The sequence below is a fragment of the Nicotiana tabacum genome, chromosome 22 (genome assembly GCF_000715075.1).
Source record: "Nicotiana tabacum cultivar K326 chromosome 22, ASM71507v2, whole genome shotgun sequence".
In the NCBI taxonomy this organism is placed as follows: Eukaryota; Viridiplantae; Streptophyta; class Magnoliopsida; order Solanales; family Solanaceae; genus Nicotiana; species Nicotiana tabacum.
The window spans coordinates 145,391,846-145,412,503 of record NC_134101.1 but is presented as its reverse complement, the minus strand read 5'-3'; the positions used below and the strand labels follow the sequence as shown (position 1 = coordinate 145,412,503).

Genomic DNA, 20,658 nt, shown 5'->3' with positions numbered 1-20,658 from the left:
AGATAACACGTGGACACGTCTGTTTCAAATCTTTTACCTCTATCAAAAGCAATATTGCTAACAAGTTGCAAGAAAGAGAAAAAAATACATATCAAGAATCATGATCACAATTCACAACCACCGAGTAAATGACTTGCTTAAGCAGCCAGCCTGGTTCTTTCTAACAATAATAATTAAACGTCTCTCTTCCAACTTCCAACACTGAGTCAATTATGTAAAACATTTTTTATTTCTTATGTACTAGGTTTTCATTGATGTCAAGGTATTAGAGAACTACGTACAAACCACATGTATGATTAATTAGGGAACGTTGACTGTTGATTTGTCTTTATATGGACGGATAACATGGAGGAAGTTTCAGTGGCGGATTCAATTATAAATTTGTGGCTTCAACAGAATCTAGTAATAGTATTACAAGTTCGAACAAACAACAACAAACCTAGTATAATCCTACAACTAGTATAATCCTACAAGTCGAACTCTATGTGCAAAATAAAATTAAATATACTTTGCAAAACTCGCTCTTATTCTAGTGTATTATAAGTTCGAACTCTCTATGTGCAAAATAAAATTAAATATACTTTGCAAAACTCGCTCTTATTCAGAATGCACAACATTTAAATTTTAGATCAACCACTGAAAAGCTAGCCAATAACGTGGAAGGGAACTCAAATTGACATCAAGATGTGTCCTTGAAAGATCACTGCAGATACATGGTGATATGTTGCAAATGAGAAATATATCACTGTTCCATGCAAATCATTTTGTGCCAAATTAAGGATGTTGAGCTAGATTTATGATATGACAATAGTTTAGTTTCCAAACTTGAACCTGCGATGTCATCATTCATTTACCGATCCCAGACAGGCTGTTCATAGTAAGTCTGATACAATAACCTAAAAAATAAAATAAATAACCAACTATAACATGTTAAATTACACTGATACTGCAACAATTATTGGCACTCCGTGTATATAAGTTAAATCTTTACAATATCAAACGCCTGACAAGTAATGAAAGATGTGTAAGCTGACCAATGATCAACGTTTCCCATAGCTGCTTTATATTACTGTATATAAACACCATGAGCAATCTGCATAATTGCTATTGTTGCAGAATATCACATAATGTTATAGTTACACAGAAACAATATCTAATAAGCAATGTTATAATAACACCACCTGATTGTGCCCCCAACCCCAAAAGGATAATATAAAATAGAGAAAAACATCATCGGGTATTAATAATAACTTCTCTCTGGACTTCCCTAAGAAAAAATTGGGCATAATTGTTAAATCTCCATTACGTTGATCAAAGGCTATACTGTTGACAAGATGCAAGAAAGTGGACGAATGCGTATAGCATCCTCACAAGCACCTTTAAAGCCCTTTTCAAGCAGTGAAGTTAGCCCTGGTTCCAACAAGTATCAGTGACTCGTCGTTCAAGAAAGCTTTTTGCTTATTGTGAGTCCACAACTGATGTTCCATATGCTCCTATCAGTCCAAAACCTCTTGCAAAGTTGTACCTGCAAAGGTATAGTTCGCACAATAATGAACAGTGAGCACTTGAGAAATGTACAACATATTGGTTAAGGAAAAAGATGCTATATCTGAATTGGCCGAGGAAGACTTGAATATAAGAAATTCACACCGGGTTTACAGGTGCGAATTTTTTCATCACAATGACGCCAACAGTCCATATAACGAACAATCCAAACTTTAACACCACATTATCAATTCCAAATACTTGCTACAGCTCAATGACACCTTCCTAACTTTGATCTAGTCCAGAGCATAGTTGGGTCAACATTGACTGTGAGGGCAATCAAGTTGCTAGTCTAAATTAGGAATGATGCAATCATTTTGGACACCACCAATCACCTAGATTTAAGGGAAAAAAGAAAACCAAAAAGCTGAATATTTAGATGCATTATAATTGATCTCTGCGCCCTCTGAACATTGTTATCTCTATCCTCATTGATCCATTATCTCTGCTGCAACACTACAAACTGGAAAATTACCAGAGTAAATTCCTCCATCTACCATTTCAAATATCTCCGGCTTCTTAGCTCGGCATTTGCAGATCTGTTAGTCATTTAAAACTTAAAGTCTGCTTGCTTCATGCTTAATCCATAGGTAGACCTACTAAGGTTACGGAACAACATAATCCAAGAGTTCTCAATCTAAGTCTCACATTTTATTTAATTATTCACAATCTGACAGATAATATTATGTAGGGCCAATGTCAGTAAATTTGTGTCGTATTGGATCTAATATGGCCCCATGACATGAAATCTGCATTGTCCATGACAAATCATTCCAGACAGGGTTTTTGGTCCTCTTCGGAATTATGCTATAGATATTTTCCATAATGAACATTAATCACAAAAGCAAAATTTCTAAAACTGTGATCTCAGTTCAGACTTCACAACTGAGAGTGGGCTAATTGAATATAGCTAAGAATGTCGGACAAAAAGGAACACTAATTAATGTGATCGTGTAATGGTCCGCATGTTCCTCCTTATAGTGAGAGACAAAGGGAGCAGCTATTTCTGTCAACCTTGATTACATGGCACATGCCAATAAGAGGACGGAGGCCAACAGTATCCTTTTTGTCACTTATACTTTAGGCGCATTCAAGAAGGAACCCTTTCTTACCCACATGTATTTTATGTCATTCAACAAAATGAGCCTTTATTGGAGCACATCAAACTCCAGCTGCAGCTTTAATATCGTGCTCTGCCTTTCCCTGGAAAAATAACAAAATGCATAGTCTAGTGAGTGGCAAAAAAGAGCATGAAACAAAATTAAACATCAAAATTCTACTTAAGTTTCCAGAGGATGAAGTAATATTGTTAAAAATCAATCTCGTTCGGAACTTGGAAGAAGAAGAAGAAAGGATTAAAGGTTGATCATTTGCCTCATTAGAGGGACATATTCAGCTCCATCGAGGTACTGTCCTAATTACTAGCATACCGGTGGATACAATTTGTCTCGTTTCAAGAATTTAGTTTTACTGGGAGTGAGAGAGACGGAGAAGTGAAAGTTATTTCTTCACATATACTACAACAAAAGAATTACAAGGATGAATGCACGGCAATCTCAGGTGAATTACAAACCTCAGATGGACTGCTTCGAACCTTCCTTGTAGGGGTACGCATGGTGACAAACTCCTCTGCTGATGTAGGGTGAATTCCCACAGTGGCATCAAAGTCCGCCTTGGTCAACCCAGCTTTGACTGCAATCGCAAATCCCTGGAAGTTTCATAATGACAAAAATACATTACCCACGTATATCCTATAATCAATCTGAGAACTTTGCACCAAAGAATTAAAAGAAATAGCCACCTGTACAATTTCTGGTGCATCATCTCCACACATATGCAAGCCCAGAACTTTGCTTGTCTTTGCACAGACTATAAGTTTCATGAAAACCCGATCTGGAAGACCAGAAATAGTAGCCTTTAAGGGCCTAAAATTTGCTGTATAAACATCAACGTCACCAAACTCTTTGATGGCCTGGGAAAACAAAAGCAAATCATTAATCATAATAGTTAATTGTCAACTCACAAGCTCTAGTTACTATACCTGTTCTTCCATTAGACCAACTTGTCCAATAGGTGGTTGGGAAAATACCGCAGCTGGTACATTCCTATTTGGGAGAAGAGAACACCCAGATCAGATAAAAGTTATAGATGTTTCTTTTTAAACCAATTAAAATTCAGCTGTAAGAGCTTATGCACTTGACATGGTAGAACCACCGATCTTAAAGCACATTGTACCAATTGTAGTCGAAAATAAATGGACAAATGTGCATCTTTGACAGTTTTTATCAAAATTTTAAGTCATCAGATGAATTCTTAGACGAAGAAGAGAGACACCTATAATCTGGTTTTGTGGGTTCATGAGCGAAAATAGTTTTTGCCAATGCTCCTCCCTCCATCAAAGCAACTGGAGTTAAATTAATTCTATCAGTAACATCTCCAACTGCCCAAATTGATGGTACTGATGTACGAGAATACTCATCAACCTGTAAAAGCAATTAGGAAATGAAACTATCATTCAAAAATACATTCGCAAAGTAGTTCAAGCAAATTAGGAAAAAGGAGAGAAAGGCAGTCACCTCTATGGCTCCATTCTTTGTCATTTTCACTCCCACTGTCTCTAATCCTAAATTCTGCCACACATTCAAACAAAAGAAACTTTAGCAAGGGGTGCTTACAACTTGAGTATCCAATCAAATCCATCAAAGAAACCACACCACACAAAGCACCAACTGATAAACATGAACATAAACTAAGGAACCACAATTATAAGTACAATGGTAACTGCAATAATGGTGACAAAGATGATGATCATGATAATAATACAAATGACAATAACCTTTGACATGAATAATGCAATTACAATATTAAAAGAACAAATAACGATGGAGTTGATGATGATAATAGAAGAAAAAAGAATCACGACTACAGGATCACTAGTCTAACAAAATAATCAATCCTGCCCCACAGCCCACACCTGATTGGGCTTTGGCAATCTCATGCCACCCAAAGAGGGGGTGCGGGAGAGCCCAAAAGAAGGGTGCTAAAAAGAACTTTTTCTCATCTGAGAACTTCACTGCATTAAAAGCAATTAGAGCAAGCTTTCACAGGCACAAGGAAGCTTGGGGTTGCGTGATAGTATTGTCGGTTTTGAGGGGATAGGAAGTGGTTGACTTTGAGGAGAAATCATCGTTCCTCCACAAGGATTTAATCCAGGTTTGTATTGAGCAAGAATCCCTTAGCTATGAACTACCTTACCCTATTAGGTCTATCAGAGATAAGCTAGCAACGGGAAAGCAGAACAAACCTTTGTATTAGGTCTTCTTCCCGTTGCAAACATGATATGAGAGAAACCTTCAACTGTTCCTCTGCTAGTCTTTAAAGACAGTGAGCCATCCGCTGACTTTACAATAGCCTGAGGCGACTCCTCAGTATGGAACTCAATTCCTCTCAGTGACATCTGTTCACCAACAAAATCCCTAATCTGTATATATCAAAGAATTTGAGTGCATCATCAAGATTTTGGGTTATGAAGGAAATTACTCAAGAAAAACTCCTGTGCATGTTAGGGATAAATGACTCACTTCTTCATCAAATCCTCTCAAAACCTTCTTTTGTCTTATAAAAACATGGACCTCACTTTTCAAGCCATTGAAGATTCCAGCAAATTCAAGTGCAATGTAACCGCCTCCGACAATGGCAATTTTGTTAGGCTTCGTTGGCAAATCAAGGGCAGCATCGGAATCTATAGCATATTCGCTACCAGGAATGTCTGGGATAAATGGGCGTCCCCCAACTGAAATCAGTATGTTCTTAGCCGAGTAGAGTTTTCCATCCACATCCACCGTATGAGGATCCACAACCTGAAAGTACAGTCAAATAAAAGGCAATATGCTTTAACTTGAAGCCTTACGGAGCATGATAATAAAATTATACATTTCCCAACCTTTCCTCTCCCTTCAATCAGAGTGACACCAGCATTCTTCAGAATATTCTTGTAAATACCCGTGAGGCGCTGCAACTCGGCATTTTTATTGGCAATGAGGGTGCTCCAATCAAATCTAGGTTCCACATCATAGTTCCATCCAAAACCACAACTTTCCTCAAACTCATGAGAATATTTTGACGCGTACACGAGTAATTTCTTGGGTACGCATCCACGAAGTACACACCTTTATTAGAGAAACAAAGAAAATCATTCCATTAAATAGAAACAATAGTGTCTATGTTACACTTTACATGAAACTAATACTCCCTTCATTCTAATTTTTATGACGTTCTTTTCATTATGGGATGTTCCAAAATGCTTGACACCATTCTATTTCTGTACAACTTCCACAATTATCAAGAATTCAGATATATTAAATTGTTCTGATTTTATAATTTGATCTGATGTTTTCTCTATTAAACTATAACTTTTCAACCATTATTATAATAGTTTTTTACAAAGTCACAAATATAATAGATAAGTCAAACTAATATATTAAACTACATATCTAGTCAAATACCTTTATATAAAATGAAAAGGAGGGAGTAGTGTTTAGGGAATCAAACAATTCTTTAATAACGGTTCTCTAAAAATTATTTAGATATTTTAATATATTGACTTAAAGCACTTTTACGCAGTTCTAAATATGTGGATTTCATTTATAAACTGAAGCATGGGTCTCAACTTCACACCAAAATATTTGACCATCGAACTCCATCATTCTTCTCGGGAATGGGCTACTCATTCACCCTTCAAAATTAAACAATATTATCATCTCAACTCCACTATAAAGACAGTTTCTTGATTTTCCTTTAAATCACTTCCATCTGTTAACACAAAAAATCTGAGATTAAGAATAATTTGGGTCTCTTCTTCGCCTGCTTAATTTGGCTAAGAATAATTTGGATCTCTTCTTCGCCTGCTTAATTTGGGCCATGACCCTATGGATGGAATTGTTCGTGACAACTTGGCCTAAATGGACTAATTCCAATATCCATCTCAAAGGATTGGATAAGAAAGAAAAATCTGCATGATCAAGTCATACATGGTGTTACTATATGATGACTTGATCAAGTAACCGCCTCTCCATAGAGAATGGGGCAAGAAACTTTGGTTGAAGGTGAAGGCAGTTAGCCAACGTGGTGTTAAGGCGGTTAGCCAACGTGAAACAGAGACAACCAACTACTACAATATTAACTGGAACACGCTGAGCTTTTAAAGAACAATCCGGAGCACAATACGAAGTTGTTTAAGTTGAATTTTGTGATTATATCTTGTAAAAGCTTAAGTTGTTAGAGAGAACACACTTTTAGTTACTTAATCATATTGATTCAACATGCCCCATCACGTGCGGCCTTAATTATGTTTTTATGAGCCAAGTACCTGAAAAGAATATGGGTGACGATAAGACTCGAAACCACAACCCCTGCCTATTCTGATACCAAGTTTAAATTGTTAACGAGCATACTTTTATTTATTTAATTACATGTCTTCAACAAGCCCCATAAAGGCTACCCCAAAGTTATAAATTGGACCTTTCGCATGTAGAATGGAGGTCATGCATCATCAAACATGCATGCAAGTGCAACACATATATTCTTTCAAGTAGTCTTTACGTTCCATTTCTTTACGACTTCCTTCACATCACAGGCATTTACAACCTTTCTTTACATACTATTAATCTAAAATTCATGCCAATCATAGTCTAGTTTCCCGAAAACAACCTCACTCTCCCTAGGGCAATATGCATGACTTGTGTAGGACCTTCATGAAGTGATTCTGTGAACCCATATTCATGAAGTGATCCTGGAAGGCTGGAACCCATTGTAGAGTCTATGTTGCTTCGACTCTCTAAAATGGTTGTCATACCCGTGTCGGATCCTCCAAAATGCATTACTTTTGGATGAACCAACACACAGTCACACACCCGGCTGCATTTTTTAAGTGTCCTACTCAAATTAATCCTCTGACTTCAATTGGGAATCACACAGCTCACCCAGTTCGACCAATTCAGAAACATTGCCACCAATATCATTAAACAATAGTATTATATTTAGCTCAAAGCACAATTGGGCTGGACCTGGACAGGCTAGTACTTAATCACCCTACCTTATCTACTACACTATAATTAGGCATTTTAAATTTTCCTAGACATACTTCCCCATATAACAAAGTAAGCTCAAAACTAAAGATAGCAAATTTATACTACCAGGTTTAAAGGGTAAAGTAAAACTAAGAAACTCACGTGCCACCAACGCCACCAGTGGAATCAGAAGAAATAGTGGAGAAAGGGAGCTCACAAACAGCAACAGAAGCCCCAAAATTAGACGCAAAACGAGAAGCCCTAACACCACCGCTACCAGCACCGATGGTGAATAAGTCAAAGTCGTAGTGGCGAGGAGCGTCAGCGCCATTGGAGGACTCGGCGCGTGGGGCGGTGAAACGGCGGCGGGTACAGGATAATGATGATGGGGTACTACGGGAGTGGGTGAGAAAATTGAAGTGGAGAGGCTTAATTGGGTTAGAGAGTGACAGAAGAGAGAATTTGTGTTTGTAGAGTAGAGAGTGGAGAGTTGGAGAAGAAAGAGTAGTGCTGAGCTTTGGTGTGCTCAGAGATGTAGCCATGGCTGGCGGAATCTAACAGTTGGTTTCTAATCTGTTTAGGTGATGACAGATGTTTATGTATTGAGTAGGAAACAGTCCCTAACACCCAATTCTCAAAATATCCGAAAGACAGCTGCAAATACGGAAGTCGGCAAAATTTATTTTACACTTCTGTTTGTTTGAGGCGCTTTTTAAACTCTAATTTGCAAAAGTAAAACTCAAATTTTACAAATTCTATTATATAGAAAAGAGAAGTCGACCAAGGGCAAAATTGTTATTTTCTATCTCACTACAGTTCTATTAGTACATCTATTGATTTGCTTCACCTTTTCTTTTACTGTATCGAATTAACTTTTAAGTCTCATTTTGGACTCTTTGTCTCTCTCTCAAACTCTTCGCTCGTTATTTTTTCTAGAACTTTCTTTTGTTCCTAAAACATAAATTTCGTCTTTGATTTGTGAAATCTCAAATAAATGAAGCTTCATTTCTGCCATTAGGTTTCTCTAAAGTGGTGTTGCTTGACATTTCAGTTCGATTCATGGAGTTCTTAACCAAGTATTTGAATATACAAATTGGGTTTAGCTTACTCTAAAGGTCCAACTTTGCTTCAGAAAGGTAATTAATTAATTTAAGTGTTTGCATTTATTTTTTTGGTTATAAATTGATAATTATGATTCTGTAGTTTCTGGGATTCTATAATTTTTACATAAAATTCTAAATTGGGGATGTTAGAATGTTGTAAATAAACAAATGAGCTTTATAATCAGAGTCAAATGGTAGAACGTGCAGCAAAAAATGACATCACCGGCAACTTTGCCGCCATATCCAGTGGCTTCAGCAGAAAAGTCATAGCTTTCTGCTCCTCTATTGTATGAAGTTTGTTGACACACATATTCTTGCATACTTTAAACAAGTGTGTTTAAAGTACTCCTACCTTATGAAGCATTAGAAAACCTTTCCACGAAGATTAGGCATATATTTTAAATGTCTTTCTGTTTTTGTTGTGGCAATTAATTTTAGAGATAAACCTATCAATCATTTATTGTAGGTGCTCTTGGATCTCCAGTTTCTTTTATCTTTCGTAAACCAACACTTTCTTGGTGCTTCCAGTAATGAATACACCTTACATGCCTCAAATATAAAGCATATTGTCAATTTTTTACCAATGCGATGACTTTTTCCGGATAGTATGAGCCTTTTAGCTTTTTTTTATGTCATTAGACAAAAAGATATTAGTAGTCAATCCTGAATTGGAGTTATTCGACTTATCTTGAATTATGTGTGAGTTTATAATGTACCAATTTCAGGTGCAACAAGCATTAGTTGCTGGCGTTCTTTTCCTTCTTTTTTTGTATAAAAAGTAGCTAAAAAGTGTTGAATGGCAAAGGTTTAGTTGAGCATGTTATATCTAACTTTATTTTGCTTATCTGATGATATATATTTGATCAACAAGACTTCTAGACATATGGTTCAGTTTTTACCTTCATTATTGGTTGTAGCATTCTTGTGAATTCCTTTTCTGAACAAAAGATAAGGGCATGAGGCCACTTCTTTTCAATTAGTTTTGTGTTAGTTAAACTAAATGTGAATAGTAATCCTAATTTTGAGTTGTTGGATAATTTTTTGATTTCTCGGGCTTACATGTAAGTTCTTTTAGGAGAAAGTTATTTTGGTGAGGTGACGTTTAAATAAACAATTGAGGTTATTTAAAGAAGGGGCAAGATTTGGAGTTCCAAATGGATTCTTTAAAAGCTATATTGCAAGATATTAGGGCTGGCATTTTATTATTCAATGCGATAGCTTTTAATGCAAGAATATGTGTTTCTTTCGATCTTTGGATGTTTGAATGTTTTCATTGATATTTTTTATAATCTTGAGTGTTTGAGTTAATAATATTAATATGTGAGATAATAAAGCTAATGTGTTAATTAGTTAAGCCCATTTTGTAACAATTATGTGAGGTGACTTATGTAAAATTTAATATGAATGTTGCTATGTTTTAGGCACACTAATAGATCAACTAATTGATAACATCGCACGCCAAGTTGCTTGAGATTCTGTGGATTGCTTGGGAGAAGAGCATCAAGATTAGAATTACACAGGAACTTATGCTACTTACCCAAAAAAAAATAATATCACACAATGTTATTTTCGAGCCAATTTGGTATTAATATTTAAACAGTTTCTTTCTCTTGTTTTGCATTCCTATATTGTACTAGCACTCTACTCTAATCTTATTCTTCTTTTGATGGTTTGAATGGATTTTACCAGTCTTCAACTATGATCGAAGTAGTTCCCTGTTCAAGATGATATTTAGTTTTTCACCATTTTGTAATAGCGGTCTTTTTTTGTAAAGGAACCTCCCTGCTTGATTTTTGGATGGAAAAGGTTATATATGCTTAAACACGATTACATAAGGAAGAGGACTTTGAGCCTAGCTTTCCTGAAACAATATACAGCCACCCAATTCTTACAAATCTAAGATCATGAAGGACTCCATTTATATTAGCTATGTACAACCTTATCATTCCTAAATTAGATATGTATTCTTGTTAGTTTTCAAAATTGGTATATCCTTTTTGCTATTTACGCCCTGGAAGATGAGAATTGCAAGTAATTTATCCATCCTTAACTATCTTTTAGCCTCTTCAGGTAGCTCCCTCCAGTTATGTATAAATACCTCATTTAGTACTGGTTCTCAGGGAGGTAGGAAGTTGACAAACTTTTCTTTCTTTTATATTCATTAATCTCAGGAGCACAGTGGCCATGGTAAAAGAAATTCAATTGGCCAATTGAAATCATATTTACTTATTCAAATTTTATTTACCTATCAAAGCTGTATATGCATTTGAGTTGCATGATGCATTTCACAATTTCTGTTAAGTTCGTTTCTTTTTTTAGTGTGCTCATGCACATATGCCAATTATTTGATATTGTCAAATCTTAATTGACTAGCACCTAGGAAAAAAAATATAGAAACAGAAAAGACTTGCAAAAAAATAAATTATCCAGGCTGACTTTAGCATGGACTGCTTATATCTAGTTTTCAAACAAACGCCTTCGAAAAGAAGAAACAAACGGCTTCACTCCTACGTAGATTATTTTTTTTTTAATGATCCGAAAATTCTTAGTTTTAAGTTACTCCCTCCGGTCCTCAATAAGTGACCAATTTGGTTGGGGCATACCCATTAAGAAACTAAATTCTAGATAAAAATAGTTAGTGTGACTAAACTACCCTTCATTAAATGTTGCACCATAATTATAGTAGTACTTACTTCTCTCCCCAAATGTGAGGAGTAAATAATTTTTTAGAGATATGTGCATAAGGGTAATTTTGAAAAAACAAATTGAATATTTTTCTTGATTATATAAATGGACACTTATTTTGGGAAAAAAAAAAAGCAAATTAGTCACTTATTGTGGACCGAAGGGAGTACTTTATTTATTTCAAACTAATTTGTGATAATCCGTCTTCCAAAGGGGTGTATACAGTCAAAATCGGGTTTGCCCTTTGTGTGACTAATCGAGATTGGAATACGATAGGTCAAGGTTCTACACCGTGTTATATCCAACCATGGTGCAAAGTTAGATCGTCGAGCTCATGACCCAGAGACTGATCAAGATCGAGATCGGGATCGGCCAAGATCGAGATCGAGCAAGATAGAGATCGAGCAAGATCGAAGGAAACTTACCGAGCCAAATAACGAAAATCGAAATATCCGCAATCGGGCGAAAATCCCGGCACGTATCAAGAAGAGGCCGATTAATTAGCTAATCATGAGATTTCTTACCTCATATAAAACTGTATCAAGAGTAGGACTCCCTTACTATATAAATGGGGTATGATCATTTGTAAAAATTATCATATTCACGTAATACAAACCAATATACTGTCATTTTCTAACTTTCATTATCTTGTTATTCTGTTCATAAGTTAGTTGTACATCTTTTGGTTCAATGGTGACTGAACCCGAGGGCCAAGGCTATTCAATTTGTGTAGTTCGAATTTATTCTTTTATCGTCAATTTCAATATTAGTTTATTATTCTTCTTAATTTGTACTAAGTTATATCACATATCCTTAAAACCGCGTATAAATTTAATTGTTATCCGATTTTAAGGTAAACAGTTTGGCTCCCACCGTGGGGCTAAGGAATAATAGTGGTTACCTGGTACAAACTTTCGTGACACACACTATTTTACACTTGTTCTTTGAAGTATCTTTGATTACATGACTAAAAAATGTCATACTCTCAGTCAGCACCTCTACAAGTTGACAATGATTTCAGCCACAACGGCGAAAATAATAACATAACACCAGGAAACGATGTACCCCCGGTTAGCCTCGATGGAGTTCCGGCTGTAGATCTAATCGACGTCAGTTCAGATGTAGCCATCAACGGAATTTTGGTCGTCGATCCCGAAGGCAGCTTCCATGGTGATGCTCGATCAACCGCTCAAAGCGCACGTGGCGGCGAAGATGGCGGGATCAGCCTGTGGGTAATCTTCGAAATGTTGCAGGCTCGGCAGGCAGCAATCGCCCAGCTCCAAACCCAAAATCACACACCGAGCAGGGTCGAACTCGAGTCATCCTAGGAAGTAGTACACAGGGTCGAATCAGTTTCAAGATAATTGAGCGAGAAAGAATCGGAGACCAATCCTGTTATCATGAAGATGCTCGAAGAGCTGACAAAGCGAATCGAGTTGGGGGAAAATAAGATCGATGCAAACTACAAGAAGGTGGAAACTTATAACTCCACGGTTGATCAAATCCCCGGGGCACCGCCAATATTGAATGGACTGGATTCCAAAAAGTTCGTACAAAAACCTTTTGCCCCTGAGTGTGGCTCCGAAGCCAATCCCCAAGAAGTTCTGCATGCCCGAAATTCCTAAGTATAATGGAACGAACGATCCAAATGAGCACGTCACCTCTTACATATGTGATATCAAAGGGAATGATCTAGAAGATGACGAGATCAAATCTGTCTGTCACGACCCAAAACCCGACCTGTCGTAATGGTGCCTATCATGAAACTAGGCCAGCCTTAACTCAACAATCAACACAATAATAATAAGTTTGAAAACATTTACGGAAGCTTTTAACAGTTAAAGAACTATGTGAAACATAAGAAATTTCCAAGGACAGATATAATCTAGCCCAAAATCGGGGTGTCACTGAGTGCATGAGTGTCTAAGGAAAAATGCATAGTCTAATGTAATGTCTAAGGGAACAACTGAAATATAACTGGAAGTAAGGTGGAGAGCCAAGGCCTGCTAAACGACGAGCAGATACCTCAATAATCTCCTAAGTCAGAAGCCTCAAGCAACCGCCGCCACTAAATCCAAAATACCTAAATCTGCACACGAGGTACAGGGGGTAACGTGAGTACACCAACTCAGTAAGTAACAAGTCCAACCTTTGGACTGATAGGTAGTGACGAACTCAACCTCCTCAAGGATAACATAAATAATATACAGAAACGTAGGCATGCTTTCAGTTAAATAAATAGCTCGAACCGTAAAACAAAGCAAGTATGAACAAGGTAAAGAAGTGTAACTCTACTACATCTACATGTCAATGCACATGCTGTATTGGATGCACCATGCTGAGTGCCTCATATGCCCACAATCTCAAATGCTCGTCCACTCAGTACTGTATATGGCTCGTATGGCCCAGGGAAGATCCATCCCGGAATATATACATCTCTGACAACAGTCACTCAATATTGAGGAAGGCCATTCCAGCCTATGGAGAATATCCATCTCCAGATAATAACAATAACAACCTCACAACCACTCGGTACTGTATATGGCTCACAAGGCCTAGGGAGGATCCATCCCGGAATATATATACACATCACTGACAACCATCATTCAGTACTGAGGAAGGTCATTCCAGCTTATGGAGAAGATACATCTCTAGATAGTAAGTGCTTCAGACAAGATCCATGTCCAGGGAAGATCCATCCCTCAATAATATCATCTGCGCTCACTAGGGGTGTAAAGACTCCGGAGGATTCTCTTAGCCCAAGCGCTATAACAAGCTAACGAAGGCATGTTTAATATCTTGCTGCGGCGTGCAGCCCAATCCCATACTGTCACTCAATATCAGGCTCTCGACCTCACTCAGTCATCACTCTCCAGTCTCACACATACGGGCTCAAAATGTCATGATACTAGCCCGAACAATGATATAATATGTCAAATAACAATAATCGAGACTGAGGCATGATATAATATGCATGAACAGGACTGAGTATAGAATATCAATGAAGCTAATGATATGACAGTAAGAAATGAACTCTCGGGTATCCAACAATATTGGCGTGAAGCCTTAACATGATAATTAGCATGATTTATAACTCATTAACTTAATCACATAATTACAACACATGTATCAGCAAGAAAGAGTCACTAAGCAGTGCCATGGAATGATCCATGCCGCGATTCTCACGATGCACGCCTACACGCCCGTCACTTGGCATTTGCGTCACCTCAATAGTAATCGTAGAACACATAGTTCAGGGTTTCAAACCCTCAGAACCAAGTTTGGAAGTGTTACTCACCTCAAGCAAAGCCAAATTCTAGCCCGCGACTCCCTTACCTCTCGATTCGGCCTCCAAATGCTCCGTCTCTAATCAAAATCAAAACCACAACATCAATATATGCTAAGGGAACAAAGCTCACGTGAAAATAATCAAATTACATCAAAAATCCCGAAATTGATCAAACTCGACCCCAGGCCCACACCTCGGATTCCGATAAAAATCACATCACTAAAATCCTTATCTCCCACGAGTCTACACATACCAAGAACATCAAAATCAGAACTCAAATGACCCCTCAAATCACCACTCAAAGTTCTCCAAAACTCAAGTCCTAATCCTCCATTTTTTAGGCATTAAATCCCACTAATTTCATGATTAAACAATGGAAAATCATCATAAACACAAATAATAAGGCCTAAGTAACTTACCCCATTGAAAATCCTTGATTCCTCTTGAAAATCACTGCCTAAAGCTCGAATCCCGGTCAAAAAAGGTAAAGAATGACCAAAAATTCGCGAAGGAGCCTTTATATACACCCAGCACTTCCGCATCTACGGTCCCCATTATGCATCTGCACAAAATCCTTCGCTTCTGCCAAATTTCATTAAAAGGCAATTTCTGCTTCTGCGGTTGCCTGACCACACCTACGATTATCGCAGATGCGGGGGCCAAACCCCACCTGCGACCCCTGCTACGCACCTGCACTACATAATCGCTTCTGCGGACCTTGCACTTGCGGTCCCCAATCCGCAGGTGCGAAAATAACAGGAACAACAAAATATGCAGCACAACTCAAATTCCAAACTTTCTGTCCACCACTCAAAACCATCCTGAGGCCCTCGGGACCTCAACCAAACATACCGACAAGTCACATAACATCATTCAAACTTAGTGGATCCTTCGAATCACTCAAAACAACACCAAAACATCAAATCAACCTCGGATTCAAGCCTAAGAACTTATAAACTTCCAAATTCCACAAACGACATCGAAGCCTATCAAATCACCTCTGAATGACCTGATATTTTGCACACACATCACAAATGACACTACAGACCTACTCCAATTTCCAGAATTCCATTCCGACCTCAATATCAAGATTTACACTGCCGACCGGAAAATGCCAAATTTCCAACTTCGCCAATTCAAGCTTAAATCTTCCACGGACCCCCAAAATACATTCCGGACGCGCTCCCAAGTTCAAAATCACCTAACAGAGCTAACCAAATCATAAAAACCAAATTCCGAGATTGTTTACTCACAAGTCAACTTTAGGTTGACTTTTTCCAACTAAATGGCCAACTTAAGAGACTAAGTGTCTCGTAACACTCCAAAAACGACTCCAAACCCGAACCAATCGACCCGATACCATATAATATAGCTGAACAAGACATAAAGAAGCAAAAATAGGGGAAACGGGGCTGAAATTCATAAAACGACCGGCCGGGTCGTTATATCCTCCCCCACTTAAACATACGTTCGTCCTCGAACATGCCCAGAGTTGTTCCGAAAACCATCAAATCGCTGCATAACCTTACCATGCACATACCCGGGGATGATCCCATGTCACCCTTTCTCATATAGGTCCGATAACACAATGCAACTGAAATTTCACAATCCAACCTAGCCCATAAATCTTAGAACCAAATTTCCACTTTCGAAATCATCTATAAGATCATAAACTCACGTCTGCACACCAAATAAATCTGAACACGCTGTACCAAGCCATAACCACAATTCAATATGGAAATCACAGGATATACCTTACCACTCGAGCACTCAAAGCGAAAGCTTCAAATCACAGCATCTGCTCAAACAAGTGAATACCGATAATAAACTTCTTATCAAATAAAGCCTCATTCCAACACTTTCATACAGCCAACGATTAATGAAACACGTAGAAAGTCATAACCATCCGTTAGATCAACCAGTCATGGAGCTCCCTCTCCTTCGGCAAGGACCATAGTAAATTTCTAAACCAAAACCCGATATTATCCTTCCAACATGCTGAAATCGAATCCGATAGTATTCATTTTAGTTCCCAATAACCTCAATCTCATCCAACACGACTACCCTATTGACATGACACATCAATACCATCTAAAGCCATAACCTGTGCAATCCGTGCACCAAAAAGCAACAACCCAAGTGTACTAAAATTATGAAAATAACTCAAATAAGAGAGTTATATCGCAAACTCACCAGTACCACCACAACACCATGTTGAGAACCCATCATACATCGTAGAACCAGATCACACAAATCTAACCCGAAGGATCGTACCTCCACATAACTTCGCTCCAATGTGCGGCCCCATCTGAACACTGCTCCACATGAAACACCTCAAGCCACTATACTCAAAATCAACAACCACACGCAATTTGTTGTCTAAAACCAAAAGCAAATTATTATAACCACGGCGAAGCAAATGACATAAAACCACACAAACCCGAAAGGACACAATCGATACGCCATCCACCGAGCAATACCCAATACTCTTCTCGCTCGAATTCTACTATGAGACCCCAATAGAAACGCACCATATGTGCCTATAACCAACAAACCATAACGCCTTGCAACACGGAAGGTAACTCATAGACCACCCCAGAACATTGATAAGCTCAATAGCAATCGAATCAACACATCCCCCACCAATAGCAACTCGGAGTCAACAAAGCCGACTCGATGCAGAACACACATCTATATTGGCCTACCAATGAACCCATTATCAAGGAGTTCCTGAAGATGTTCCTTCAACTCTTTTAACCCGCTGGTGCCATACGATACAATGCCCGATCACCAAATCAATACTGAAATCAACAACCCTGTCCGGCGGCATGCCCGGCAGCAGAGAACACATCCGGAAAAATCCCTCATCACCGAAACTGAATCAATGGTAAGAGTCTCTACTCTGACATCCCTCACGAAGACCAAATAAGAAAGACAACCCTTCCCAACCATTTGCTGGGTCTTCAAAAATGAAAAATCACCCTACTGGGAACATAATCTGTCGATACTCGCCACTCAATCAGTGGCATCCTTGGCATAGCCAACGTCGCCATCTTAGCCCAACAATCTAGAATAACACAATACGGAGACAACCAGTCCATAACCAATATCGCATCAAAATCCAACATACTAAGCAATAAAGGATCCACCCGGGCCTCCAAACCCCCGATAGTCACCACACAAGGCCGATACACACGACTCACAACCACAACATAACCTGTTACGAGTACTCCCAGTCTCTAAATCCATATAGCACACGAATCACCATATCCGATCCTAATTCCACCCCCCCCCCGAATATATAACACACCTCTAATACCCAATCATTCCACGAGGGATACTCCTAAATTCTTCTAGGCTACCAAGCAGACTCGAATATCAGCAGTCGACCAAACAAGAGAGTGCCTCAATACCAAGAAAGTACCTTAACCCAAACACATTGCCCTTTTTGAAATGTTTACCCTCATCAAGTCGTACCAGTTCGTAACATCATTTACCTAACCATTTGAAACTACTTGTGCTTCCTAAGAATTTATGACCTTCCTTTCATAACTGAACCGTGACCTTACACATGCAAATCTTAATCCTACATAACATACTGCATATACCATACCATCCTAGGAAAATATGAGAACTTCATAATCCATTCCGAGCCACAAGCAACTACGTACTCCACTAGCCAAGAATTTTCTATTTGGTCCAATCTAGAAGAAAATTGTTATACCTCGCATGCTCTTCAAACCAATAGAAAATATACATCTCAAACTGTGGTAGAAACCATCCAGAACTCTCCGAATTCTAGCATAGGGCCCTCGATTCCTTGGGATTTGAAGGAAATTTCCCGGTCTTCAAATACTATATGTATTTATTTCTCCAATCCCAGGTTAAACTTGTAGAGTTTATTTCGGCGTGACCTTCCTCTACTACCGACCTTATGAGTTGTACGACCGGTCCCGAGTTGAGATCATCGTCTTCGACCAACGACCCTAAGTTTTCAAGGGCATCAGCTTCATTATTTTGATCTCGAGTCACGTGCTGCAAAGTCCATTCTTTGAAACGATGTAACGTTACGTGTAACTTGTCTAGGTACCTTTGCATTCGTTCTTCTCTGAGTTCAAACGTTCTGTTTACTTGGTTTACTACAAGGAGGGAGTCACATTTAGTTTCGATCACCTCTGCCCCAAGCCTTTGGCTAGTTCAAGACCTACAATCATGGCCTCATATTCGGCCTCGTTGTTAGTCAATTTTATAGTTCTAATAGATTATATAACTATATTGCATGTGGGTGGATTCAGTACGATGCCAAGTCTGAACCCTTTTACATTTAAGGCACCATCCGTAAAGAGGGTCCAGATTTCCGAAGATGTTCTCGAGTTTACTAACAACTCGCTTTTGAATTCGGGCCAAAATTTGAGATTTAATGCCTATTCGAGGTTGATATTCGATATTGTACCCTCTGATTTCTATGGCCCATTTGGATAATCATCCCGAGAGTTTGGGTTTATGCATTATATTTTGTAAATGGTAGGTTGTCACAACACATATAGGATGGCATTAAGAATACGAGTTCAGTTTTCTAGAAGCACTTAGCAAGGCGAGTGCCAATTTTTCTAGGTGAAGATATCTAGTTTCGGCCGCACGTAAGGTCCTACTAACATAATAAATTAGAAATTGCATACCTTATTCTTCTCGGACTAGGTTTCCACTTACCGCTATTTCCGAAACTGCCAGGTACAAGTATAGTCGTTCATCTGCCCTTGGCATGTGAAGCAATGGTGGGCTTGATAAATATCACTTAAGTTCTTCTAAAGCCCGTTGGTATTCCGGGGTCCATGTGAAGTTGTTTTTCTTCTTCGATAACGAGAAAAATTGATGACTTTTATCGGAAGACCTCGAGACGTATCGCCCTAGTACTGCAATATGCCCGGTTAGCCTTTGTACGGCTTTGACATTATCCACTACCATGATAGCTTTGATATTTTCGGGGTTGATCTCGATTCCTCGGCTGGACACCATGAACCCGAGGAATTTACCTGATCCGACTCCGAACGCGCACTTCTCTAGGTTCAGCTTCATGTTGTACTTCTTCAATATACTGAAGGTTTCCTCCAAATGTTGTAAATGGTCCTCTGCTCATAGGGACTTAACTAACATGTTGTCAATGTAAACTTCCATGAATTTCCCTATTTGTTCTTCGAATATTCGGTTTACTAGTCGTTGGTAAGTGGCGCCAACATTTTTTAATACCTGGTGAAGGGTCGAGGGCACGACCCTCATATTGTGGATCGATGGTCTCCCGAACAGGGCATTGTATCTCATGTCTCCCTCGATTACATAAAACTTGCTTTCGTGGGTGGTACTAGCTATATTTACCGGCAACGTTATTTCTCCCTTAGTAGTTTCACAAGCCATGTTGAATCCGTTCACCACTCTAGCCGCAGGTACGATCTGGTCCTATAGGCTGAGTCATTCTATGACCCTCAATCGAATGATGTTGGTTGAGCTACTTGGACCAATTAGCACATGTTTAACTTGAGTTTTGTTCATAAGTACAGAAATTACCAGTGCATCATTATGGGTTTTCATGATTCCTTCTACATCCTCATCGTTGAAAGATAGAGTCCCTTCTGGTATGTAATCCTGAGTCCGTTTTTCCTTTATGATTGATACTTTTGTGAGTTTTATCATCGGACCTTGAGGAACATCGACCCCTCCGATGATCATATGGATGAGGTGCTACGGATCGTCTTGTTCATTTTGTTTATTGGAATCTCTGTTTCCTAAAATGATTCTTAGCTCGGTCACTTAGAAATTCTCGAAGGTGCCCATTGTTGAATAACCGGGCTACTTCTTCTCTCAATTGTCAGCAGTCCTCCATTCTGTGGCCATGTGTGCCATGATATTTGCATATTTGGTTGGGATCCCTCTGTGTTGGATTAGTTTGCAAAGCTCGAGGCCACTTGGTACT

The 20,658-nt window shown here is 38.6% G+C and overlaps 1 protein-coding gene and 1 long non-coding RNA gene across 3 annotated transcripts; one reads left to right on the top strand and one right to left on the bottom strand.

Annotated features, from left to right (window-relative positions):
- Positions 1-950: 950 nt before the first annotated feature.
- LOC107767974 (glutathione reductase, chloroplastic-like) lies at positions 951-8,347 on the bottom strand. Of its 2 annotated transcripts, none has more exons than XM_075244866.1 (11): positions 7,776-8,347; positions 5,489-5,714; positions 5,127-5,405; positions 4,850-5,026; positions 4,122-4,175; positions 3,880-4,028; positions 3,587-3,650; positions 3,347-3,517; positions 3,119-3,253; positions 2,658-2,748; positions 951-1,525 (listed from the first exon to the last, which is right to left on the bottom strand). In XM_075244866.1, exons 1-10 carry the CDS (start codon positions 8,153-8,155, stop codon positions 2,707-2,709), a joined length of 1,677 nt encoding a protein of 558 aa, XP_075100967.1. In that variant the 5' UTR covers positions 8,156-8,347; the 3' UTR covers positions 951-1,525; positions 2,658-2,706. The 2 variants fall into 2 exon arrangements, with proteins under 2 accessions (XP_075100967.1, XP_075100968.1); XM_075244867.1 differs by having other exon boundaries at positions 2,662-2,748.
- A 126-nt stretch (positions 8,348-8,473) lies between these two features.
- LOC142176700 (uncharacterized) lies at positions 8,474-10,415 on the top strand. Its single transcript, XR_012705431.1, has 2 exons — positions 8,474-8,749; positions 10,138-10,415. It is a non-coding gene; the product is annotated as an uncharacterized LOC142176700 (long non-coding RNA).
- Positions 10,416-20,658: the final 10,243 nt, after the last annotated feature.

Coding starts and splice junctions, on each gene's coding strand:
- LOC107767974 (XM_075244866.1), bottom strand. CDS start 8,155: ATGGCTACATCTCTGAGCACACCAAAGCTCAGCACTACTCTTTCTTCT. Junction 5,027..5,126: donor TGAGAGGATTTGATGAAGAA/GTGAGTCATTTA, acceptor TGATATATACAG/ATTAGGGATTTTGTTGGTGA. Junction 3,651..3,879: donor CCCACAAAACCAGATTATAG/GTGTCTCTCTTC, acceptor TCTCCCAAATAG/GAATGTACCAGCTGCGGTAT.